The sequence below is a fragment of the Hyaena hyaena genome, unplaced genomic scaffold (assembly GCF_003009895.1).
Source record: "Hyaena hyaena isolate Hyena2069 unplaced genomic scaffold, ASM300989v1 scaffold_2102, whole genome shotgun sequence".
Lineage (NCBI taxonomy): Eukaryota > Metazoa > Chordata > Mammalia > Carnivora > Hyaenidae > Hyaena > Hyaena hyaena.
In genome coordinates, this window is record NW_024082734.1 from 23,362 (window position 1) to 49,806 (window position 26,445).

A 26,445-nucleotide genomic window follows, 5' to 3' on the forward strand; every position below is an offset into this window, starting at 1 on the left:
ATGGCCAAGAGAGTTGCAATCGTGGGAGCAGGGGCCAGTGGCCTGGCCTCCATCAAGTGCTGCCTGGAGGAAGGCCTGGAGCCCACATGCTTTGAGAGGAGTGACGACCTTGGGGGGCTGTGGAGGTTCACCGTGAGTAGGGGTCTCAGCAGCTGTGCAATGTGTCTATTGGATGAGGCTGGGTGGTGTGAAGATGGGTTGAATTTCTCCCACACCGCTGGCTGCTCTGGGGCGGGAAGAGGGGTTAGAAGCATCTGCTGAACAGGGGCCAGGAGGGTTGATGAAATTGATAAAAGAAAAAAGCAGGACACAGTGTGAGCTCAGGTGAGGAGTGCATAAGTGACCCTACAAGCTTTATCTAAAGCCAAGAAGAAGAAAGATGCCCACAAAGGACAGGAAAGGATGGAATGGCTAGGGCAGGCCAGGAAAGCCCAGAACAAGGGGAGTGGGGGCAAGGGGTCTCTAGGGCTTGGGGGCCAATGTATGAACCCAGCAGCGTGGGGATATCAGCCTCTGCCTGCAAGACAGAGCTGCTCACCTGCTTATTTTCCAAGTCCTGCTCCACCTAATGGGACACAGGGCTAGCAGGATGAGGAGTTCTATATGCAAGGTGCTGCTGTCCAGCCAATCCCCATCTCTGCCAAGAACAGTCAGAAGTAAAGCATGTGAGTTAGGAGACTTTTTTGTTCCCTGAGCAAAAGAAAGGAATATCCTCAAGTCTCAGCAGGGCTACAGTCCAGACTGGAGAGGAGAATGGGGTAAGGAAGGAGAAGAGAGGACTCTACAGCCCACCTTTGACTTGCCCGGGCCAAAGGGGATCTCAGGGGCACTGCTGGGGCCACTGAAACCCTTTGAGTCCCATGCTGGGCCAGGAAAGCATTTGCATTAGAGCTCCCAAGGCTCCTCCTGGCCCTCCTTCTCTTTAAACATGCTGAGGAGAAAGCTGTCAGGAATAGTGGAAAGGTGCAAGGTGTCAGATATCAGGGCCTCAGAGCTCGTAATGGGCTAAGAAAAAGATGTGGCACTCTATTCTAGAAGAATGGAATTTGGAACTGGCATAAAGTCCACTCATTCTCTAACTGGGTAAGCAGAGCTCCCAAAAGGTCAAGGCTGCTGGTTAGCTGCCATTCCCCTAGCATAGGTCAGCTTGGCCCACATAAAGAACTGCAGGTGTCGAAATGTGACCATCAGTACATAGAAACCTCCCCCAAATGCACTAGGTGAAAGAGCACATCTGTTCCCATGTCTCAAAAAGCATACATTCCAATAGGCCAGCAGAAACTAGCATGGGTATTACATGCTGTAACTCTCCCCTCCTGTGACCACTGAAGACCTTGGGAATCAAGCACGATACACTTCCCCTGATAAGCCTCAGGATCCTTCTTAACACATACTCAGGATACATAGTAGTACGAATCTACTGCAGCTGGGAGTTGGCTTGCACAATGAAACTTCCCAGTTAAAAGAGTAAATAGCAGAATTTCAGTCAAAGCAAAGGTGAGTCCAGAAAAAAACAAAGTCCAGAGACCTGGGGATTATGGACCAAAAAAATGCACCTGAGGGGTGCCTGGGTGGCTCAGTTGGTTAAGCATCCAACTTCGGTTCAGGTCATGATCTTGCAGTGCGTGGATAGATAGCTTGGAGCCTGGAGCCCATTTCAGATTCTGTATCTCCCCCTCTCTCTGATCCTCCCCTGCTCATGCTGTCTCTCTCTCTCTCTCTCTCTCTCTCTCTCAGAAATAAATAAATAAATAAATATAAATAAATAAATAAATAAATAAAATTTTTAAAATGCAGGGGCGCCTGGGTGGCTTAGTCGGTTGAGCGTCCGACTTCGGCTCAGGTCATGATCTCGCGGTTCGTGGGTTCGAGCCCCGCGTCGGGCTCTGTGCTGACTGCCAGCTCAGAGCCTGGAGCCTGCTTCAGAGTCTGTGTCTCCCTCTCTCTCTGACCCTCCCCTGCTCACGCTGTCTCTCTCTCTCTCCCTCTCTCCTAGAAATAAATAAAAGTATTTAAAAAAAAAATTTTTTTAAATGCATCTGACATAGGTCACAGACACTTAATTATTAACATGTAAAATCACTGCTCTAAGAATCAAGAGACATGAGTTCCAGCTGTGCCCAACTGGCCATGTGACTTGGGCAGGTCAAACACCTATGCAAGAGCTCCATGGGAGACACAAAAATGAGAAAGATACACCCTACCGCCAGGTTACTGCCAGGGTAATGGGAAGAGAGTAGGATCCCACGAGTTAGAAATAGCACTGTAAGTATTTAACTGAGGTCAGGATTATACCCACTGGAGGGAAGTTAGGGAAGGCTTCATGGTGGAGATGGTGTGTGATGGACTTGGAAGGATTTCAACAGGCAGATGAGACCGAGTGGGAGATTACAGGGAGGAAACCAGTAAAGAAAAGCAGGCTTGGAAAATAAAAATAGCTCATCGGTGTCTGTGGTGCGTGTAAGAGAGATAATGGGAGGGGACAAGGGTGGCTGAATTTTCTGGCAAGGGATTGTTTAGAAAGCATTCGATAATGAGGAACGCAGTTAAGGAGGTATCTTCTTGTTATTCTATTGCTTTGCTTTTGTTTGCACGAGAGGAAGACCGTAACATGTTAACAAGCAAAGAGAAGCTACCTGAATCAGGGAGGTGGGGGTGAGCTATTGATTACTTGAGCCCAAACTGACACAAGGTCCTGACAGAAAAGGGAAGGAGTGTAGTTGTAGGCCCAGCAGAAGAGTTTGCCTCAAAAGGTGGAGAGGATTCAATTCTGTCAGGAAAATACTGCATCTGAGGGTGAAGAAGGAGTGGGAGTGGGGAAGGGAGTGGAGAAGTAAGAAGATAGAGAGGGTCATGAAAATTTATTGTGAAGCACATGACATCAAAGGAGGGCAAGGAGGATAATCCAACGGTAGTAGCCCAAGTAACAAGTCATTCCAGCCCCATTGCTTCATTTCTTCAATTAGAACACAGAACCAGTTTGAAAAATAAATAAAATCTAGGCTGCGGGGAGCTGGGAAAACCACCCCACTTCATGCAGCAGTACTCTATCGACACAGTGGCCTCTTGAGATAACTGTACCACCTTGAGATTTCTCTACAGCTTGAGAGAAAATCTCTAAACTAAGGTGCTATTAAAGGGACCTTTCAGCTCCAACATACTATGAGACACCTGAGTCTTTCTAGATACATCCCATTCTCCTCCTACCTCAGCATGCACACACACGCACACAAAGGCTTGGTTAGAGGTGTCTCTGCACTCAAAGCATGTGGCCAACTCAAAACTTGCAAATTGAAGTGTCTGCTTTAGGGCATGGGGACTCTCGATTTCAGCTCAGGTCATGATCCCAGGGTTGTGGGATTGAGCCCCACTTCAGGCTCCACGCTGATCATGGAGTCTGTCTGGGATTCTTTATTTTTCTCCCTCTGCCCCTCTCCCCTGCTCTGTCTCTCTAAGATATTAATTAATAATTAATTGATTGATTAATTAAATTTTAAAAGTAAAATTAAAAAGTGTCTGCTCAACCAAGGGCTGTGCTGACCCACCAAGCATAAATGGACAAGTCATTGGCAGAAATCCAAGAAAAACACATCTAGAGACTGCTTCCGTTTCCAAATAAGGAGACACTTCAGGATTATACAGATTAGAAATCACTGCACTTAATTAGACCCTCAGACACATGTGACTCTGGCCTCTTCCAACTACCACAGCCTTAAGCAAAGAGGAAACAGACAAAGGTTGGAATGAAAAAGAAAGGGCATCATTCCAGGGCGCCTGGATGGCCTAGTCAGTTAAGCGTCCGACTTTCGCTCAGGTCATGATCCCGTGGTTCGTGGGTTCGAGCCCCGTGTCGGGCTCTGGGCTGACTGCCAGCTCAGAGCCTGGAGCCTGTTTCAGAGTCTGTGACTCCCTCTCTCTCTGACCCTCCCCTGCTCACGCTGTCTCTCTCTCTCTCTCTCTCTCTCCTAGAAATAAATAAAACATTAAAAAAAAAGAAAAGAAAAGAAAGGGCATCATTCCTTGAGGTGGGAGAGAGGGGGCAATCGTTAAAAAGAGATAAATTGGTAAGAGTTGGATACATTGGTAAAGAGCCCACTTCTGTCCACTGACTCAAGTCGGGGCAGGAGGGATATATGGAAAGTCTATCTTACAACCAACTCTCTTAGGCTCTTGAGAGGGAAGGTAGGCTTAGGGCAGTATCCTTATATGTTGATTACCTCAATCATAAAGTAATTTTGAAGAAATAAAGTGTGAGAAATTGTCTCATCGCTCAAAATGAATTTTACTATTACAGAATTTTAGTATAGGAAGGGATCTTAGGCCTAAGAGATAGCCTTCCTGAAAAGCCACACTGATATCATCCAGAGGAAATTACACTATACTGGTAGAAACACAATCGGCTTCATCCTTCACATCCCTGACACATATTCCAGGGCCTAATAACCCGCTCTGGAATGATGTTCTGGCCTCCAGTGAGACTCCAACTCTCACTAGGGAGAGGAGGAGACAAAGAAAAATGGATTCTGGCTGCTCAAGGGAGAGGAAAAGAAGGCAGTAATTGTTCTTGGAGAACAAGAGGTGTGAATGTCCCGTACAGAGAGAATGTCTCTATTTAGGAGTGCCTTTTATTATCATTTTACATTTATTTTTAAAATGAGACAGCAGAGACCTCTAACCTGTCACAGCTTTCTTCCCATTGCCTATAATCTTCTCTGAAGGACACAAAGTTTGAGAAAGTAAATCTCCATAACAATTATAGGGGAATAATATGAGTAACAGTTAACATTTATTGAGCGCTTACCAGACTCTGTCCTAAACACATGGCAGCTATCATTTCAGTTTATCCTAGGGGATACACATTATTATTCCTATTTATAGCTGAGGAAACTGACTCTTGATTTCAGCTGAGGTCATGACCTCACAGATCCTGAGTTCAAGTCCACATCCAGCTCTGCATTGACAGTGGGGAGCCTAATTGGGATTCCCTTTCTCCATAGCTCTCTGCCCCTCCCCTGCTTTTGTGGGCTCTCTCTGTCTTTCTCAAAAATAAAAGAACTTTAAAAAAAGAATAAGAAAATTCCCAAGGTAACCCAGCTAAACCTATAGAACTTAAAGTTGAACCCAGTTGGTCTGAGTCTGGGTCTGTGCTGTTAAGAACTATACTTCATGCATGTCCAGAGTCTGGCTCAAGAATGAAGGCATGCAAATTCTGGATAGTTCATGGAGTCCTACCCAAGTGTCTTAGCAGATGACTGTGACCTTTCTATTCATTATATTGCAGGACCAAAGTGGACCAGGAAGTCAGAACCCCTCCATGCATGCTTTTAGCCTTTACTCTCTGTCTCCTTCCATCCCTCCTCCCCTCCCACTCACTCTTCCCTTCAAGACAAAAACCTTTCCCCTACGTGGCCCCACCAATTCATGAGGCATGTGACTTGGAGCACCAGGGCAATTGGCAGACCCACACAGGGATAATGTCAAGAGTGCCTACTACAGCTGGAGGTCCCAACAGACCCTGGGAATCCCTGGGGCTCTTGCTCACCAAGGCAAACACAGGAGGGGAGGGGTCAGGAGCCACTTTCAGAAGTACTCTGTACTTTCCCAGGAGGAACAATCAATGGGAACAAAGAAAAGAGCAAAGAGGTGGTTTTGGATTCCACCCCAAGGGCTGTTTCCACTCTAAACTATAGTTCCTCCTCAGCTAACATCTGTGATACATTATTTCAAGATAGGCTTCAGGTTTTCCTGGAATGCTTCCTTCTCCTTGCCAATTATCTCCCAGGGTTTTACAAAGCAGGGTTTTCATTGGGATTTTTTTTAATTTATATTTCTTTGTTCATCTGTTCTAAGGTCCCATTAATACACGGTTCCTGGCTTATCCAACTCCACTGAGCCCCATTATTCTCTGCTATTTAAACATGTCATTCCAACACATCGAAAAAAATTTTCAACCATTTTTATGGAAATCATTACATGTATTATGAACATCTCTTCCCCTATTAAATAGTATATATTCCTAACTTAGCCTTTTATTATTGTTAACTACAAATTGACAGTGTTAACCAAGTATTATTCATTATGTGATGCTTTCAGATGCCAGAGAAAAGTGAGAGAGCTTTGGCCTACTTGACCCCAAAACATTCATAACTGATGTTTCTCTTGTTATACTATAATTTCTTCCCCTACTGTTTGCTTTCACTTCTCCATATTACATCTCTGTATAGCTGTTCCTATTCTCTTTTTTCCTAGAACCCAGAGGACACTCACTTGTAATTAAATCAAAGCAACACTAAATTTTGCTCTAATACCTGGCTTCAATTTTAAAGCTCTACTATTCGATAAAGTAGCCAGCAGCTGCATATTACTATGGAATTGGTTGATGGGACTAAAAAATTGAATTTTTATTTCATTTCATTGTACTTAATTTTAATTTAAAACAATACTCAGTTCAGTTACTTGAGTGTTTTTAAGCATGTTTATTAACAATCTGGATATGTGAATCCTCTTTTTCAATAAAAATTTATCATTTGAATTGAGAAGTATAAAATATACACTAAGAGGCACCTGGGTGGCTCAGTCAGTTGAGCATCTGACTCTTGATTTTAGCTCAGGCATGATCCCAGGGTCATGGGATCAAGTCCTACATAGGGCTCCACACTGAGCATGGAGGTTGTTTGTGGTTCTCTCTCACTCTCCTACTGCCCCTGCTGTCTCTCTCTTTCTCTCTCTAAAAATAAAATGAATCTTTAAAAAATTATTTAAATAAATAAAAAATAAAAATAAATCTTTAAATAAATAAACTATAAAATATGCACTGAATTTGAAAGACTTGCTATGAGTAAAAGGATGTAATATACCTCATTAGTAATTTTATAGTGATTACATGTTGAAAGTATAAAATTTAATATGTATTGACTTAAATAATGCTGTTAAAATTCATTTCACCTGGTTCTTTCTACTTTGTTAAATATGACTGCTAGAAAATTTTAAAGTGCTTAAGTGGCCTCCACCAAATTCCTGTTGGGTAGGATTGCTCTAAAGCCTTGTTACTCAAATTATGATCTGTGGCCCAACAGTATCTGCAGGGGAATTTGCTCGAAATACACAATCTTGGGCTCACTCAGACCTACTAAATCAGTATCTACATGTCAATAAGATTCCCCAGGTGATTTTTATTTAATGTTTGTTTTTGTTTTTATATTGAGAGAGAGAGAAAGCCTGGAAAGGGCAAAGAGAGAGAGAGAGAGAGAGAGAGAGAGAGAGAGAGAGAGAGAGAATCCCAAACATGCTCTGTGCTGTCTGCAACCTCAGTGGACTGTGAGATCATGACCTGAACCGAAATCAAGAGTCTGATGTTTTACCAACTGAGCCACCCAGGTGACCCTCCCCACGTGATTCTTGACAAGATTTTAAGGAGCACTGATCGAGAGAACTGTGCTTCTCAAACTATGGAGAAAAAATCAGTTGTTTTGATGTTTAATCTCCAATCAAGCATATACAATTACATTTCTGAGATATAGTCAAAATGAACTATGAAAACAACAAAAATGAAGCAAAGAAAAATGTCAAAATATAATTTCAAACTTCACATGGAGCCAAAAGACAAAAAAAATTCAGCAAATGTCATTAAACCAATAAAGAAAACAGTTTCCAAAAGTGGACCCATTTTTCTTTGAATGTGTATATGTATGCAATTAATATAGAAAATCACTATTACACTTCTAGCTTTTTGCCAAGGAAACATTATGTATGAGAGAGCAGGTACACTCTTACTATGTACTGGCCATTTTAATATTTAAAGTTTTAATGTGATCATTAAACTGGCTTCTTGTTATTTTATCTAATCTGGATTGGAGGGATAACCATGTTCTTCTCAAGGGATAGTGTATATCTAAACTATTTCTAAGTTTTGCTTAATTTCACTCATAAGTAGAGAAACACGTCTCACAAAGGCACATTGATTGGAATGGAAGAAGAAATTTTAAAGTGATATCAGTAAGTTCCGGAAATTCTTATAACTGCTATCTAAAATGAAGCAAGTAGGGCTGTGTTTTCCAAAATTATCTTCAATCCTTTATCAGTGGCCAGTTCTGATAATTTATTCTTTAAGGTTATAACGAACCATCAGTTATATTTCTTTATTCTTTTTAAAGCTTCTTTTTTTTAAGTTTATTTATTTTGAGAGAGAAGCAGGGGGTGGCAGAGGGAGAGACAGAGAGAGAAACCCAAGCAGGCTCCACACTGTCAATGCAGAGCCCGACCCAGGCTTTAACTCATGAACTCCTGAAATCATCAAGAGTCAGGCACTTAACCAACTGAGCCACCCACATGCCCCCAGTTATCTTTCAATAAAGGAAACTAATGTTAATTTTTATGCATTTCTGGATAACAGTTCTCAAACTAATCTTAAAACATCAGTAATCCATGACTAGTACACACCTCAAACCCCACACCACTCATCACACGAGTTAATACAAACCTGAGACTGATCTAAGTCCCATCCAACACATAGAAGTCCACACGCTTGGATAGTTGACAATGTTGAAGTAGTGCTATCAAAGTTTCCAGATCCTTATTCTCAACTTCTGTACTTGTCATAGAGTGTTAACAAATAATCCAGTTCCATGTTGCTCTACCGAGCAATACGTCTTTGAGTAACACTGCTTTAGATCTTCCTGCAGAATAAAAGATCAGGATTTAAACAGTTGTCTTTCTCAGAAGCCTTTTAGATTCCAGTTTTCTAGATTTATTCCACCTAAAAGAGACCGACAGAGGTGAGGCCACAGACAAGCAAGATACAGCTTTCTCCTTAGTTGACGAGATCAGTAACATTAATTCAAACCACAAAGACATGTTTATAATTTTCTTCCTTTCTACCTTTCCCTTGGAGGGAACGAAATGAGCCCTTCTCCATAGGTGACGCTTATGTTCATCTTTCCACTTGTTCACACAAAGAAAATAATTTTTGTTTGGCAGAGAAAAAAAAGGAACTGTAGATATCCAAAATGGCAAATAATATTAAAATACTAAGGACCATGTTCCCATTAAATTAGAACAATCCTCCATAATATATCCAAAACACAGAGGCAATGTGTATTAAAGACTAAATACACCAAACTGCCTATTACTCAACCTGGTGGTAGTTATGTGAGACACTGACATTTGCTAGTTATTCATGTCAAAACTGGGGATGGGAAGTTAGTGTTTCACTAAAGCACACAGTTGTCCATTCTGAAAACCTCTGACACTCTTCTTCTCTCAGGTCCTAAATACAAACAGCTTCCCTATGCTGTGCATTCTGAGTTACTACTGCCTCACAAATCCCACCTCTCTGTTTCAACTGCCATGGCCTCGGCTCAGGCTGCCATTAGCAAACAAGTGTACTTGTATTTTAGACTCTTCACTGGTCTCCTTCCTTCTTTTCCAGATTTCTATTTCTTTTGTAGAACTGGAGTTATCTTTCCAAAATTTAATATAAATCACTTGTACATAAAAACTCAGAAGACTGCCATAACCTTCCTATAAAATCCAAATTCCTTAACTTTAGATGCAGACTCCTTCAGTAATCTGAACCCTCTTCTCCATGATCCTTTCAACAACACCCTGTGAAACCAAACAACCTAATAATTGTCCATCATCCAGATAGTACTTCCTGGCATTGGTCTATTTCCATATTTTCCTACATTTTGCAGTGATGCCATATGAATCTGGACAGATGAGTTCATCCTGCATTTATTTGTTAACATGTAATGAATTAAATTGTAATTCTGATCATAAAATTAAGTGTTTGGTGTTTACCTATCTCAAGTGCAGGATAACAAATCCCATTAGAAAGGGTTACCTTGGGAGGCTCCTGGGGGGCTCAGTTAGTTAAGCAACTGACTCAATTTTATCTCAAACTGATCTTATGGTTCATGAGTTCAAGCCCCACCTTAAGCTCTGTTTGGGATTCCATCTCTCCCTCTCTCTCTGCCCTTCCCCCATTTCAAAATAAATAAATAAACTTAAAGAAACAAACAAAAAAGAAATGGTAATCTTGGGGTGCCTGGGTGGCTTAGTTAAGCATCCAACTCTTGATCTCAGCTCAGGTCCTGATCTCAGGGTCATGAGTTCAAGCTCCGTGCTTTTAAAAAAAAATTTAAAAAAAGAAAGAAAAGAAAAAGAAAAAGAAAAAATAAAGCGTAACCTTAATCTTTGTCAATGTTTGAAATGTCTAAAAATCAAGATCCATTTCATGTGTGTGCGTGCACATGTGCAAATGCAAACACACTCATGTGCATGTACCATTTGTACAGGAACATGTTGAAGAAGGCAGAGCCAGCCTCTACAGGTCTGTGGTTTCCAACAGCTGCAAGGAGATGTCTTGTTACTCAGACTTTCCCTTCCCAGAAGATTATCCAAACTATGTGCCAAATTCTCAATTCCTGCAATATCTCAAAATGTATGCAAACCAGTTCAACCTTCTGAAATACATTCAATTCAAGGTAAGACACAAAAGATCAGTTGGTAGTCGGAAAGTATTTCCTACCTATTTCCTATTTCTCTCCACAGCCTAGCCCTTGGCTCTGCAGATGAGATCATGAACTGGCAAGATTGTTCCCATCTGACTGGATTCCTTTTCCCTTTGTACTCACAATCCTCTCCCCGCCCCCCCCCCCCCAGTAAATCTGGAGGTGGAGGTGAATGCTTTCTGTAAGGAGTCACATGAATAAATTTTTAGTTTGCAATAATTCCACCCAAGTACCCAAAGGGAACTAAAAATATCAGACCACATTCTCAGTTCGGAACATATGCATGCACTAGTGACATTGGTGACTCCTACCAGTACCTAGGCACTCTCTTCTTGATTATCCCTCTATAGGAATAAGTATGTGCAGTGGCCTACACATAAGAGAACCCCACACTCTGAAGGAAATCTTTTCTAGATATCCTTGGGAATAGAAAGACCTCTGAATATCATTCTTTATAGAAGCCTTACCACCTCCCTTCCCATTTCTGAGAACAAAGACAGAAAGAAGGTAGAAGGATGGGGATGAACATGTCTTCTTTCTTTTGTTTCCCTTTTTTTTCCCCTCTCCAAGAAACATGAAAAATCCATGTGTTTTCTCTCTCTTCTTTTCCCCTCTCTCTGCTATGGATGGGAATGGTAAGGAATGACCAACATTATTAGCAAATGAGATGCATATTCACAACCTTAAAAGTACTGACCTAAATTATACCACTATCTTGAAGAGATATCTGCACCCCCATGTTCACTGCAGCATTATTTACAATAATCAAAACATGGAAACAATCTGAGTGTCCATCGATGGGCACATGCATAAAGAATGCATAAGGAAAATGTGGCGCGCGCGCGCGCGCGCACACACACACACACACACACACACACGAATGGTATTCAGCCATAAGAAAAAGGAAATCTTGCCATTTGCAACAACGTGGATGGACCTTTAAGGTATTATACTAGATGAAATAAGTCAGACAAAGACAAAAACTATATGATCTCACTTGTATGTGAAATCTAAAACAATAAAACAAACAAACCTCATATAAACAGAACAGATTGCTGGTTACCAGGGGTGAAGAGTAGAGGTCAGGGAAATGGGTTAAGGTGATCTAAAGGTCCAGACTTCCAGTTATAAGCTAAATCAGTTCCAGGGATATGATACACAGCATGCTGAATATAACTAACTGTATTGTGTTGTATATTTGAAAGTTGCTAAAAGAATAGATTTTATAAGTTCTGATCACAAGAAAAAGAATTATAAATATATGAAGTGATGGATGTGAGCTAAACTTATTGTTCATTGTCATTATTTTGCAGTATATACATATACCAGATAATTATGTCATATACCTTAAACTGATACAATGTTATATGCCAATTATAACTTTTCTCCATAAAACTGGAGAACAGCTTTAAAAACTACTTGTAAAGAGTATTTTACCCCAATCCCTTATCTTGCAGGGGACACAGTAAAATTGAAACAGTATCATAGGGAATGGATGTAATCCACAGAAGTAGTTTTATGTATCAGAGCTCCTGAACCTGAAGCATTTCCTTTATTAGGTGCTGCCCCAAGTCTGCTTTAAAATAATTGAAATTTTGTAATGTTTTATTATTTATTTTTGAGAGACAGACAGACAGAGTGCAAGCAGAGGAGGGGCAGAGAGAGAGGGAGACACAGAACCTGAAGCTGGCTCCAGGCTCTGAGCTGTCAGCAAAGAACCATATGAGGAGCTCAAAGTCACAAACCGCGAGATCATGACCTGAGCTAAAGTCGAATGCTTAACCAACTGGGCCACCCAGGTGCCCCTTGAAAAAACATTTTTAAAGCTCGATGTTCACCAAAGTCTTGAAGTGCACACACAAGCAGCTGTTTATACGAGATTTTTTCCCTCTCTGTGCATTCCAAGTTTTTAAGTATTAACATTTCTTACTTTTAAGTTAAAAATAAACTCTACTTTGAAATTAATTTTAATTAACTGAAACTTTATATTTAAACAAAAAGGAAGAGTCCCTAATACAAATGTTGAAATCCAATAAGCACTTCAAACATTATAAACCAAATTGTTAACCCATGAGGTAAGACTTGAGACACCGGTCTTCTCTGAAAATTTAAAAGAAAGGCAGCAAAGTCTCTTGGCCAGTGAAGCATTTATGCTTTTAAATTTGACTTTTGGGGTGCCTGGATGGCTAAGGCAATTAAGTGCCCAATTCTGATTTTGGCTTAGATCATGATCTTATGATTTGTGAAATCAAGCCCCACATTGGGTTCTGTGCTGATAGTGAGGAGTTTGCTTGGGATTCTCTCTCTCTCTCTTTCTGCCCCTCCCCTGTGCACACAGTCTCTCTCTGTGCTTCTCAAAATAAATAAATAAGTAAATAAATTTGACTTGTAAATTCATTTTATATATTTTCTGAATCAGAACATAGCACCCATAAACATGTACATACTTGATTAAAACAAAAAACAGACTGAAATTTAGACTACTCCCAGAAGGTTTAGGCCATAAAATTAGTACTTTTCAATAGCCATCAAGATCTGGAACAATTTTAGCAGCATATGCTACAGGGCCTTTCATAAGGTAAAATACTTGGGACCAAATTTGTATTTCCAATTTATATTATCCATGTCTTTATTAAAGCACAGCTTTATGAGAGATATACATAACAGAAAAAAGAAAATGAAGAAGACTTCAGAAGACCATGATTCTTGGTTCTATCACTTACTATGAGAATTTGAACAAATCACTCAAAATTTTTGGATCTCATCAACTTCTCTTATATAACCCTCTACAACTCTTAGAATACATCCATCCAGGGGTGCCTGGGTGGCTTAGTCAGTTAAGCGTCCAACTTCAGCTGGGGTCGTGATCTCACAGTTGGTGAGTTCAAGCTCCACATCATCCAATTCTCTGCTTCCAGGATGGAGCCGACTTTGGATCCTCTGTCCCTCTTTCTCTCTGCCCCTCCCCCACTCGTTCTCTCTCTCTTTCCCTCCCTCTCTCTCAAAAGCAAATAAGTATTAAAAAAGAATACATTCATCCAGAAAATTATGGTTAATCTGACAACTTGATTCGATGTCTAAGTTTATGCTTATTGATTATGTTTAGTCTGTGCTCTAGAACATTTGAAATGTCAACTGGTACATTGGCCAGCAAGCCCTTACTCAAAGCTTGACAACAATTCATGGCGACTATGATTCTTTTTTCAGACTAAAGTCTGCAGTGTAACAAAATGCCCAGATTTCACTGTCACTGGCCAATGGGAGGTGGTCACTGAGCGTGAAGGAAAGCAAGAGTCTGCCATCTTTGATGCTGTCATGGTCTGCACTGGTTTTCTAACTAACCCATATTTGCCACTGGAGTCTTTTCCAGGTACGGTGTTTTCTGAAATTGACCTTCATTCGTCCCGTGCAAGCCATCCCGGTACTGGCTTGGTCCAGGAATGAATTTCTATGGTTCTTCCATTAAATAGTTAAAGTTGTAACAGGGATTTTTTTTCTAACCAGCACTTTCTGGCTAATGTTTGACTTTCTTTTATTCCAAACAATTTATAATGCTAAAGAGTAGAACAAATTACTAGCAAGCAGTTTTATGCTTCGCTGGGGTTCAATGTCCCTCTTTAAGTGATAGGCAACACTCAGAAAGTCTCCTAAGACATGGAAAGCTTACACAAGTTAGCCTCAGCAGTAGCATGCAACAAAAGCTGAGTTTAGAGGACACAGAGGTCGATCAATGAATAAAGAAAGAAAGATGTGTGGTTTTTGTTTGTTTGTTCTCTAGAGGTTTAGCTAGATCAGAGGTTTATGACACTGGGTCAGTAGTCAACAGGAAGAAGATCTTAGAAGGCAAGTTAAGTCACCTTTGAGTTCCAGTTTCCTTATCTGTTTTTTGCAAACATGATTCATGTTAATCTGTGTCAAATTTCCATTGGATTACAATGCAGAAAGAATAGAAAACACAATGATTTGGTTTATTTTATCCACAGTAAATTTTGGAAAATTTTCTCTTCATCATCTATATATGACTTGGAGTGATCTCAAGCCTCATCTTACAATAAATCACACACCTCCAATGCCCCCAGAGCTTATTCAAGTCCAGTCAAGTTAGGATAAAGCACTGCCATGGAATTGAATCTTGAATCAAAAAGCACCAAGTCCAGTCTTCACAATACAAGGAACTATTCTCCAACATCCTGAGAGAGGCTCAATAGCCTCTGGTTGAACAACTCAACAATGGACTTTCACTACCTCACAAGACAACCCAATCCTTTCTCAGCTCTGTCCACAAAGAAAATCCTTAAGTAGACGAGCCACTCCAAACTCCTAGGAAGGAGTGCCTGGTACAGGCACTTGGGGTACATTACCCCAAGAATCCAGAAAGTTCCATGACATAGAGAATACACAGAATGTATTTGGCACCCACACTGTATTACACAAAATGCTAAAAATACAAAGGTGGATAGGCAGGCATCATGTAGTCTCTATGGAAGGAATGGAAAGAGTTATACAAGAGTCCAGAAGAAGAATCACAGTCTACGTATGACCTGCAAATGATACCAAAACTCATTTTACAACAAACTCAAGTACATCCATTGGTGCTGGGTCTGCCCTCCAGATGCCATTCAAGTCAGGTCGGATTAGGATAAGGTGTACCCAGAAAGCAACTGAACCAGTGTCCTCAACTTGAGTAGGATGGGCTTGAGACCCAGGAGATACAGATTCTATACATGGCTAACAAGCTTTACAGCCTTGGGCCTTCCACTTAATCATTCTAAGCCTCTGGGTTTTTGCCCATCAGTCAACCACCTTTTCCAACAGCATACATCACAAATGAAGCAAACAGAGCTCTATGGGACTTGCAGACCTTTTCAATATCTCACCAGCCACTACCAATTGGCCATTTAAAATCCCTGGCTAGGTAACCATCAAGAAGCCTTTGAGCTCTAAAGTTTTGTGACTTTAGATTTGAAGAGTCCTTCAAATCTCACCAACTCTATCTCTGCCTCACAACAGACTTACTTAGTATGTACGTAATTCCTGGGGTCATAGTTAACTATTAAAAAAATTCAAATTTACTGAAGACATTCAAAAATATGTGTCTGGAGGCACATTATTCTTTTCTTGTTAAGTTTATTTGTTAGAGAGAGTGAGAACACAAGCAGGGAAGGGGCAGTGAGAGACAGAGAATCCAAAGCAGGTTCCACACCATCAGTGCAGAGCTTGATGTGGGTCTTGATTCCACAAACTGAGATCATGACCTGAGCCAAAATCAAGGGTCAGATGCTCAGCAGGCTGAGCTACCCATACACCTCAGGAGTCGCATTTTTCTGAAGTCAGTTCCAAAAAGTCTTAGTAAAAATAACAGGTAGCACAGAATAAATGCATAGCTTCTCAGAATAAATATACAACTTCCCAAAATACTTCTAATCATGCAAATATATGCATTCTGGTGTGTTTACTAACAGACCACATTCACCTTAAAAACGTGCTTGCTCTATCCTCCTGTGATACAAGAGGGGAAAATATTAGTCTGAGAGATGACTCAGACACAGAATCTCATTTTTGTTCATTTCTGATCTAAAAGAACCTGATCTGGAAAGAATTTAAGGTGATTTATCATCCAGGGATAATAGTTCTACGATTCTCCTTAGACTTGCCTAGCTTTGCCTTGTCAGCCATTCTCTGATCCATAATGAGTCCTGTCTGAATTACTATTTGAACTTGGCTGCATCACTGTTAAATTCTAAATGCCTGGATTTTAGTGGGTTTTAACTGAGATTCATGTCAGATTTCTAATGATTCAAGGTGAACTGAGGGTGAACTAAATCCTGATAAGGCTACTTACCACAAGCATGGATATTTATCCCCTGAGAATCTAGGCATCTTATCACTTTTTCTAGAAAAAACAAATAAATTCTTTGTAAAGCACCTCTTACTTTCAAATGCATTATGCAACTTTGAGAGTATTTTCTAAAACTCTCCATTCACATTTAATGTTCCAGTGAGACGTTTGGCATCAACTCCCTGAGATATCCTTTCTGGTTAGAGCAGTAGAGCTAAACCCAGTATGACTAACATAATCCCTTTTTCTCAGAGCCAACTCTTGCTGACTCAACAAACTCAGTCTGTGTTATAGTCCCTCACCAAGGTGAGCTATTGGTGAACATCCTCAACCCACATGGATCTTTTTGAATAGGAACCACATTTTATTTATCTTATTTCTCTAATATCAATTTAGCCCAGTGCCAAGCACAGAGATTGCAAAAAAAAAAAAAAAAAAAAGTTTGCTGAACAGAGCAGAGGACTCACAGTTTAACTTCTCTGCTCTCCTTGCTAGTGAGAAGCTCTATATAGTCAAATATTAGTAAATATATTACTGTCCCACTGATTTCTGCCAACTTCTAAATTGGTAATGATGGCTTAGTAAGTTTTTATGCCATGATATTTCAACTTAGGAGCAAATAAACCTAGAGGCCTATCTAGTGAAATGGAGTAAGTACTCCATTAAATAAATAATACTCACACTCATTTCTGTGTCTTACAGAGTCATATATTCACATTTTGGGTTTTCTTAAAACTGAACCTGCTGTTAAAAACAACCACAACAGTCCAGCAAAAAGATGTTATTAATGGAACAATACATATGTTTCATTTACTGATCCTATAAAATTCTTTCTTTAACTTTTTTTTTCTATAGGTATAAATACCTTTAAAGGTCAGTACTTTCATAGCCGACAGTATAAATACCCAAATGTGTTTAAGGACAAGAGAGTCCTTGTGATTGGAATGGGGAATTCGGGCACAGACATTGCTGTGGAGGCCAGCCACCTGGCAGAAAAGGTATCCTGCTTGATGTTACCTAATGAAAAGCTTTAGCTTAAGATGCATGCCTCGGGCAAACAGTGATGAAAGAGGAAAGAAATACAAATGCCTAAAATACACACACATACAAAAAAAACCAGATGTTTTTTAATTTTATTTTTTTAATGTTTATTTGTTTGTTTGAGAAAGAGAGAGAGCAGGGGATGGGCAGAGAAAGAAGGAGAGAGAGAGTCTCTGCGCTGTTAGTAGAGAAGGCAGATCTGAGAAAGCACAGGCCACTTTTGATCACTTTGTAAAACAACAGAAGCTAGAAAAGCTTCTCCGGCTCCTCAATCCTGCCAAAATATACATGGAAACTCTTTCCACAAAAATAATAAAATAAAGTAAAATGAAATAAAATAAAATAAACAAAGAAAATAATAATAAATTGCAGATAGATTAGCCGTGCTTTATAGAATTCTCCTCAAGCTGGTTCAAATCTGCCATTTCAACTTTATCTCCCACTATTCTGAGCCTTTTCTGATTCCGACATTTTCCCCTTTGCTCATACCACACTCTTCCCTTAAGTGCTCTTTTCTCCTAAATTACAATCCACTTGTACCTCCCCAGCTATGGCACCCCAACAAGGTGATCTCTCCCTAGTGAGAATTTATGTAATACTTGTAATTAATATTCCTCAGCTAGTTAACAACAACTATATATTAGCTGTTGGTTTCTGGTGTGGTGAACATTGTGCCAGGCACAGGGGGAATCACTGAGAAATACAATAAAAACAAGATTTCTGGGCACCTGGGTAGCTCAGTCAATTAAGCAGCTGACTTCGGCTCAGGTCATGATCTCAAGGTTTCTAAGTTTGAGTTCCACATCGGGTGAGCTCAAGCCCAGCTTCAAGTGAGCCCTGCTTCTCTCTCTCCCTCCACCCCCCGCCCCTCGCTCACTTGTGCCCTCTCTCTCAAAAACAAAAGCAAGATTTCTGCCATAATGGAGCATAGAGTTGAGGGGGACACAGATGCCAACTAAGTATAAATAATTAGATCATGGACACCCGGGTGGCTCATTTGGTTAAGTGTCCAACTCTTGATTTCAACTTGGGTTATGATCTCATGGTTCGCAAGTTCAAATCCCATGTAGGGCTTTACACTGACAGTGCAGACCCTGCTTAGGATTCTTTCTCTTTCTCTCCCTCTCCCGCTGGTGCTCACACTTGTGCGCTCGCTCTCTCTCTCTCGCTCTCTCTCTCTCTCTCCCACTCTCACTCTCATAAGTAAATTAATAAATAAGTAAGTAAATGCAAGAGTGAGGAGTGCCTGGCTGGCTCAGTCAGTAGAGCATGCAACTCTTGATCTTAGGGCTGTATGTTTGAACCTCATGTTGGATGTAGGGATTACTTAAAAATAAAATCTTTAAAAATAACAAGTGCAAAAGCAAAAATAACTATGAAGAAAAAGGACTTGGAGTGTGATTTTGATACTTCCTTTTGGGGACTTTCAAAAAAGGACTTGATTGACTGATTGAGCAATTGATTTGGAGAGACTTAGCAGTTTGGTGGAATCATCCTGAGAGAAGAGAAAAAAGGTCCTAAAATAAAAATTAACAGAGTCTCATCCACTACGACCACTACATGAGACGTATGGGTAGCATATTCTATTTCTATTCTTATTATTTCTATTTCTCTTATCATTTGGAAATTTCAAACTCAGTCACCTGGGAAACTCAAACAGCTAATCTGTTTTAAAAAAAATTTTTTAAGGAATTCCCCAAAACTAATTGTGTTACTGAAATTTATTGTCAGTTCAAACAATGGTTTATGTTGAATCTCTTTGTAGACAAATTTCACCTGCTGTTCTTATTACCTACAATTATTAGTATACAAAACTGTACCCACCTGCTCACTGCTTTTTAGCATGAGACTTTGAGCTTGCCCTGAGTTGCCACAATATCTCATTCACTGCGGTGTCTAGCACTGTGTCTCACAGATAATAAGTGTTCAATTATATGTTCAAAGGCATTTTAATACTCTAAGTATCAAACCATTATCTCAAATGAAAAACTTTCAAACGGAAGCTGGAGGAGCCAAAACTTTCTTGTTGGGGATGTATTTTGAGGGTGACAGACGTTTTGGCGCATTTCTAATGATGACAACTTCTTGACTCTCTGGCAAATCCAACCCGGTTCACTGTGTCAAACTGAGTGGCCTCTTTGATTGCTTCCAGGTGTTTCTCAGCACCACTGGAGGGGCATGGGTGATAAGTCGAGTCTTCGACTCAGGGTACCCGTGGGACATGGTATTCATGACTCGGTTTCAGAACATGTTCAGAAATTCTCTCCCAACTCCGATTGTGTCTTGGCTGATAGCAAGAAAGATGAACAGCTGGTTCAATCATGCAAATTACGGCGTGGTACCAGAAGACAGGTAAATAGGGTGTATCTGCTGAGGGCTGTTAGGAAGAAGAAGCCTCTGTCCTTTCACTGGCATATCCACACCAGGCAATAACACAACATATTGATTGACTGATTGATTGATTGATTGAATATGAGGGGAAACTTTGTACAAATGTATTTCCTAATAGCTATTTTCAGTTCTTGGTAAGTGAAACTATGTATTTAATCTTGTCAACAAGATTAAGTAAAGGTAAAGTCTTAATCTTTTTATTGTGTGTAAACTGAGGAGGCTTGGCAAAGATCGGTCACTTGCCCAAGTTAGTAATAAGTGACCTCTGTGGCCTAAGCAGATGACATGAGTAAGAATGATGTGTCTATGACTTCTTTGATAGAAGCAACACACTTGGCTTGTTTGTCTGTGTGGGCAGAATCAAATGCTGTAGTGACCCCTCACTATCTCTCCAACAGCAGTGCCTTCTTGCCCTTGTCAAGACGACCTTCACCTCAGTCTGTCCTTAATTCAGTCTGTATCTGAGTTACAGCCTACAACTTGCCCCATTAAGAAGAATTGATGGGTTTACTTTCTCATTGAGGCTGTACAAGGATACTCCATTCTCAGGGTAGTATCGTAGCCCAGAGATCTCATCTGATCTTCCTCCAGATTCCACTCTGGACAACATAGATCAGGTGGCACCTAAGCCACCACTGATGGCACACAGCCCTCTACTGAGTGACACTTCTCCCAAGACTGGCACTCCCTGCCTGGCCAAGGAGAAAGTCCCAGCATGAAGAAGGGAAGGGAAGGAGAAGGAAGGGCCAGCCATACCAGTCACTAGCAGATCTCTTCCTTGTCCATGTTTCTCTTTAGGACACAGTTGAGAGAGCCTGTGCTAAATGACGAACTCCCGGGCCGTATCATCACTGGGAAAGTGCTCATCAAACCAAGCATAAAGGAGGTAAAGGAAAACTCTGTCGTATTTAACAACACCCTAAAGGAAGAGCCTATTGATATCATTGTCTTTGCCACTGGATACAACTTTGCCTTCCCCTTCCTTGATGAGTCTGTAGTGAAAGTTGAAAATGGCCAGGCATCACTGTACAAGTATATCTTCCCTGCACATCTGCCAAAGCCAACCCTGGCTGTTATTGGCCTCATCAAACCCTTGGGCTCCATCATACCCACAGGAGAGACACAAGCACGATGGGTTGTTCGAGTCCTGAAAGGTACGAGCATGAGAAACCACAGGGCATATGTTTTCAGTTTACCATGTTATTTTTGGAAACTTTGAGTGTCCCCAGCTCCTAACTCAGACAACAGAATCTTTAAAAGCAAGATTCTTTCCGTTCTTCATGGAATTATACTATCATGATGAATTTGAACCATTACCAGCACAAAAGATAAATTGGGGATCAAAAAATACAAGTTGTGTCTATCTGTTGTTTTTGCTGAATCAATAAAATTTTGCTTGTCCAATTAAAGTATAAAATTTCAACTGAGTAACAGAATTCAGTTCTGAGGTTATGGTGTCTCAGATAACTAGTGAGATGACTAGATGCTTATAACTTTTTCAGCTGGTAGTATTATTACCAGGAGCTTACCATCAATCCACTTAGGTGGCTAATTTTTTTGTGAGGAGAACAGATGAGTCGCTGGGTACTAGGAATAAAAGATGAGCAGTAATAAAACACCTTCACCCACTAAGCAAGCAGGCCTGAAGTTAAATCGCCTTTTTTGTTTTTTTCATAGGTATAAATAAGTTACCACCACGAAATGTCATGATTGAGGAAGTTAATGAAAGAAAAAAAAACAAACCCAGTGGGTAAGTTAACTTAGTTAACTCCTTATGCATCCTTTTAAATCATGACTCAAGTTGGCAAAACAATAGCAGAAAAAAATGAGGCAACACCTGAGACTTAGAGGGCAAAAAAATGAGGATAACCTGTTAAGGAGAGTGGGGAGACGAGGAATTGAAAGTTTAAATGTCCCAAAATCATCACTTCAGACCATGATTACCTAGTGGCACATGGAGTCTGAATTCCAAGCCAAATATAACTTATTCTCTTCTACCAGATACATTGTTTCATGCCTTATTCATAGTCAGCAGGCAAAGAGTTGTGTTTAAGCACTCTGATGCTAGAAGGGTCAGCTTATTCATACATTCAACCGATCTTTATTCCACTCTGTTGTTTTATTTAGATTGCTACTCTAGTCAGGATTCTGCAAACTATCGGCTGCGGGCCAAATCTGCTGACCACGTGAACTTTTCTTTTATGTTTTTAAACAATTGGGATAAAAGAATATTCTCTCTCAAAAAGAGAGAGAGAGCAAGAATGAACAAAGGAGGGGCAGAGAGAGGGAGGAAGACACAGAATCCAAAGCAAGCTCCAAGCTTTGAGCCATCAGCATAGAGCCTGACAAGGGGCTTGAGCTCACAAACCATGAGATCTTGAGCTGAGCTGAAGTTGCACACTTAACCGACTGAGTCAAAGTCGGATACTTAACTGACCAAACCACCCAGGCACCCCATATGAAATTTAAATCACAGTGGCCATACATGAAGTTTCATGAGAACATAGCCACACTCATTTATGTACGTATTACATGTAGCTGCTTTTGAACTATAATAGCAGAGTTGAGTGTTTGAGATAGAGCCCTAACATGGTCTTCAAAGCCTAAAGTACTTACCATTTGGCCTTTTGCCAGAATAAGTTTGTTGACTCTGTTCCTTAGAGGAGAAGTTTCCACTTGTGCTCTGCTCTTTGGCTAGAACCAAGGGCCAGGGATAACAGAAGGGAAGCAGCCAGCAAAGAACAGAGTCTTGCTCCCCCCAACACCCACCCATCATCACTCCTAACCCAACTAAAACTTCTCTGGTTTATCTGTTTTACTGTTAGTCTGTTTGGGGCTTTAATATAAATTTTCACTTGAAAAATGCTTTCTGAGACCAAAAGGAAGTTTTTAAAATAACTGCATTTAAACATTTTTATCACTGGGGCACATGGGTGGCTCAGTTGGTTGAGCATCCGACTTCACCTTGCGGTCTGTCAGTTGGAGCCCTGCTTCAGGCTCTGTGCTGACAGCTCAGAGCCTGGAGCCTGCTTCAGAATCTGTGTCTCCCTCTCTCTCTCTCTGCCCCTCCCCCACTCACACACTCTCTCTTTTTCTTTCTCAAAAATAAACATTATTAAATAATTTTATTTTTATTTTTTTATTATTTTATCACTTCTCTAAATACATTTCCAAACATCATGCTGACCTATCCTTGTTAAAGTGCTAAATCTAAAAATCATAAAAATATTTTATATGTCTCTTTCACCTTCAACCTGGAATGTGATTTCATCTCCATTATGGAGTTCCGCTATAACATAGATAATTAATCAGAGCTGCACAGTGGAAAAGCTTCTTGTCACATAGGTCAGGTGGTGATTTTAGGGACTAACACCAGCATTACAGGAAATTCCACCCTATTAATTCTTGTGGACTTTACATTAAACAAATCTAGCAATAATTGAGTTTTAGAAAAATTTAGGAATACTGAAATCATGTAAAAAATGTATTTCTAGAAATTGCTAATTATTTGACAAAAGAACCAGAGAAACACTAGATGCATTTGGAGCATTTGGAGCACCTGACACATAGAGTATCTTGTCAGGGAGCTCATCTTATATTTAAAAAAATTAAAATACAATGAACCCATTAGATAGCTATGGGCTTGGAGAGAAGAATACGAAAACCATTTCAGGGGCACCTGGATGGCTCAGTCCATTGAGATCTGACTCTTGATTTTGGCTCAGGTCATGATCCCAGGGTTGTGGCACTGAGCCCCACAGCAAGCTCTATGCTGAGTGTGGAGACTGCTTGGGATTCTCAATCTCTCTCTCTCTCTCTCTCTGCCCTTCTCCTCAGCTTCTCTCTCTCTCCCTCTCTTTCTGAAATAAAAAAGAAAGAGAAAAAGAGACCATTTCAAATTTTCTCACATCATTGTTTACTTCTGGCATGTTGACTTGTTCTGGGTTATCATTATCTTATCTTTGTGTCTTTCTCTTTATCCCCAATTTTCCTTTCATAAAGGTTTGGCTTGTGTTACTGCAAAGCTTTACAATCAGATTACATCACATACATAGATGAACTCCTGACCTACATCAATGCAAAGCCCAACCTATTCTCTATGCTCCTGATGGACCCACGCCTGGCCTTGACGATCTTCTTTGGCCCATACACACCATACCAGTTCCGTTTGACTGGCCCGGGGAAATGGGAAGGAGCCAGAAATGCCATCTTGACCCAGTGGGATCGAACATTCAAAGTAACCAAAACTCGAAGTGTACAAGAATCCCAATCTCCCATTGCAAGTTTACTTAAACTCTTAGGCCTTCTGGCTTTGTTTATGGCCATTTTCGTAGTTTTCCTGTAAACAAAAAATTGCCCAAATGGCTTGTCAGATGCACATCATACATATATAGTGCTCTGTTCTGCTACTGACACAACATTGCATTCACAGCCATAAACAATGTTTAAGTGGTGTAAGCCACCTCTTGTCCCTCCCTGCTGGTCTTCCTGGGTCTCTTGCAGTGCCACCCTGCTTCCAATGCTAGAGGCAGATAACCAAGATTTTTGTGCATTTGAAGGCTGCTGGAAGGTTTCAGGTTCATTTTATAAGAGAGCTATTAAAGACAGCCCTCAGAGCCTTCCTACCTCTTTCTCATATGAACTATTTTCATAGGCCTTAACTAAAACTCCCTACTACACAAAAGATTTGGTTGTGCTAAAATAATCTTTTTGTGCTATCAAATGATTAAAAATAAAAAGAAAAGAAAAAACCCTAGAAATTGATTGTTTCAAGTGGTCTTTTAACCTCATTTTCCAAGTCGAGGTAAAGGTGGAGGGAAAGAGACAAGGGGATGAGATGTCTATTCATAAAAACCATAAAAGAACTGGGTGTTCAGTAAACTGACTGGAATGTTTCTAAATGAATGTAATAGAGAAAAACAAATACCATATGATTTCGCTTGCATGTAGAATCTAAAAAACAAAATAAAGAACAAACAAACAAAACAACAGCAACAAAATCCAGAAACAGACTCATAAATACAGGTAGTTGCCAGAGGGACAGGGGGTTGGGGGAAGGGACAAAATTGGAGAAGGAGATTATGAGGCACAAACTTCCAGTTATAAAATAAGTAGGTTGTGGGGATACAGGATGGGGAATATAGTCAATAATACTATAACAACTTCACATGCTGACAGATGTAACTACACTTATGATGAGCATTTTGCAACATATTCAATCATTGAAACACTATGTTGAAAGATGATTTCTTAAAAATAAAGGGATATTCTTGCCTCTGAGTGCTTATTCCCCTAAAATGCTCTGTGCAGCAAAACTGGGGTGCTCCAGCACAATAACCATGCAGATCAGATCTACCCCAAAGAAAAATACCCCTCTCCACCAATGCATGGAACCAACTTCCACGAAATGAAATTTCCATAAAAACTCCAAAGCATGAGATTCAGAGAGCTTCCAGATTATTGAACACAGAGAAGTTTGGGGAGAGTGTGCCCTCAGAGAAGACATGGAACCCTTTCCCACTGTCTTTTTTTTTTTTTAAGTTTATTTATTTTTAGAGAGAGAGAGAAAGCAAGCACGTGAGCAGGGGAGGGGCAGAGAGAGAGAGAGAGAGAGAGAATCCCAAGCAGGTTCTGCACTGTCAGAGCAGAGCTCAATGCAGGGTTCGAACTCACAAACCATGAGATCATGATCTGAACTGACATCAAGAGTCAGATGCTTGAGGTACCTGGGTGGCTCAGTTGGTTGAGTGTCCTACTTCAGTTCAGGTCATGATCTCATGGTTAGTGGATTCAAGCCCCACATCAGGCTCGGTGCTGACAGCTCAGAGCCTGGAGACTGCTTTGGATTCTGTGTGTGTCCCTCTCTGTTCTTCCTCCATTCACAATCTGTCTCTCTCTGAAAATAAATTAAAAAAACATTAAAAAAATAAAAATTTCTTTTTAAAAAAAGGTCAGATGTTTGAGGCACCTGGGTGGCTCAGTTGATTAAAAGTCCAACTCTTGATTTCAGTTCAGGTTACAATCACATGATTTATGAGTTTGAGACCCGCCTTGGGCTCTGTGCTAACAGCACAGAGCCTTCTTGGAAGTCTCTCTCCCTCTCTCTCTCAGCCCCTACTCCATGTCCTCCCTCTCTCTCCCCCAGAATAAATTTAAAAACTTAAGATAAATTAAAAAACTTAAAAAAAAATAAAGAGTTGGATGTTTAACCGACTGAGCCACCCAGGTGTCTCTCCTTCCCACATATCTTGCTCTATACATTTCTTCCATCTTATTTTTCCTTAGCTATATCCTCTTATAATAACCTGATTATCTAGCAAGCAAAATTTTTCTCTGAATTCTGTGAGCCACTATAGCAAATTAATCAAACCAAAAGAGGGGTTATTGAAACCTCCAATCTATAGCTGATCTGCAGAAGCATTGGTGACAACTTGGGCTGGTAACTCAAGTACTGGGGGCATCCCTTAGGACTGAGCCCCTAACCTGGTCAATCTGATGCTGTCTCTGGGCAGGAAGGATCAGAACTGAGTCCAGTTGTAGGACACCCAGGTGGTGCCCAAGAATTGCTTTGCAGTGTAGGGGAAAACCTCTCACATACTTTGGAATTGGGTGCAAAACCCTTAATATAGAAACATAATGAAAAATTGCTCCATTGAATACTCT

The 26,445-nt window shown here is 40.5% G+C and overlaps 1 protein-coding gene across 1 annotated transcript; it reads left to right on the forward strand.

Annotated features, from left to right (window-relative positions):
* FMO1 (flavin containing dimethylaniline monoxygenase 1) lies at positions 1-24,646 on the forward strand. Its single transcript, XM_039225374.1, has 8 exons — positions 1-132; positions 10,296-10,484; positions 13,719-13,881; positions 17,206-17,348; positions 19,544-19,743; positions 20,581-20,936; positions 21,460-21,532; positions 23,785-24,646. Exons 1-8 carry the CDS (start codon positions 1-3, stop codon positions 24,125-24,127), a joined length of 1,599 nt encoding a protein of 532 aa, XP_039081305.1. The 3' UTR covers positions 24,128-24,646.
* Positions 24,647-26,445: the final 1,799 nt, after the last annotated feature.

Bases quoted from the DNA above. Each gene is read 5' to 3' on its own strand.
- FMO1 (XM_039225374.1), top strand. From the start codon at position 1: ATGGCCAAGAGAGTTGCAATCGTGGGAGCAGGGGCCAGTGGCCTGGCC. The intron at 19,744-20,580 runs GTAAATAGGGTG...GTTTCTCTTTAG, and splicing joins GGCGTGGTACCAGAAGACAG to GACACAGTTGAGAGAGCCTG. The intron at 21,533-23,784 runs GTAAGTTAACTT...CCTTTCATAAAG, and splicing joins AAAAAAAACAAACCCAGTGG to GTTTGGCTTGTGTTACTGCA.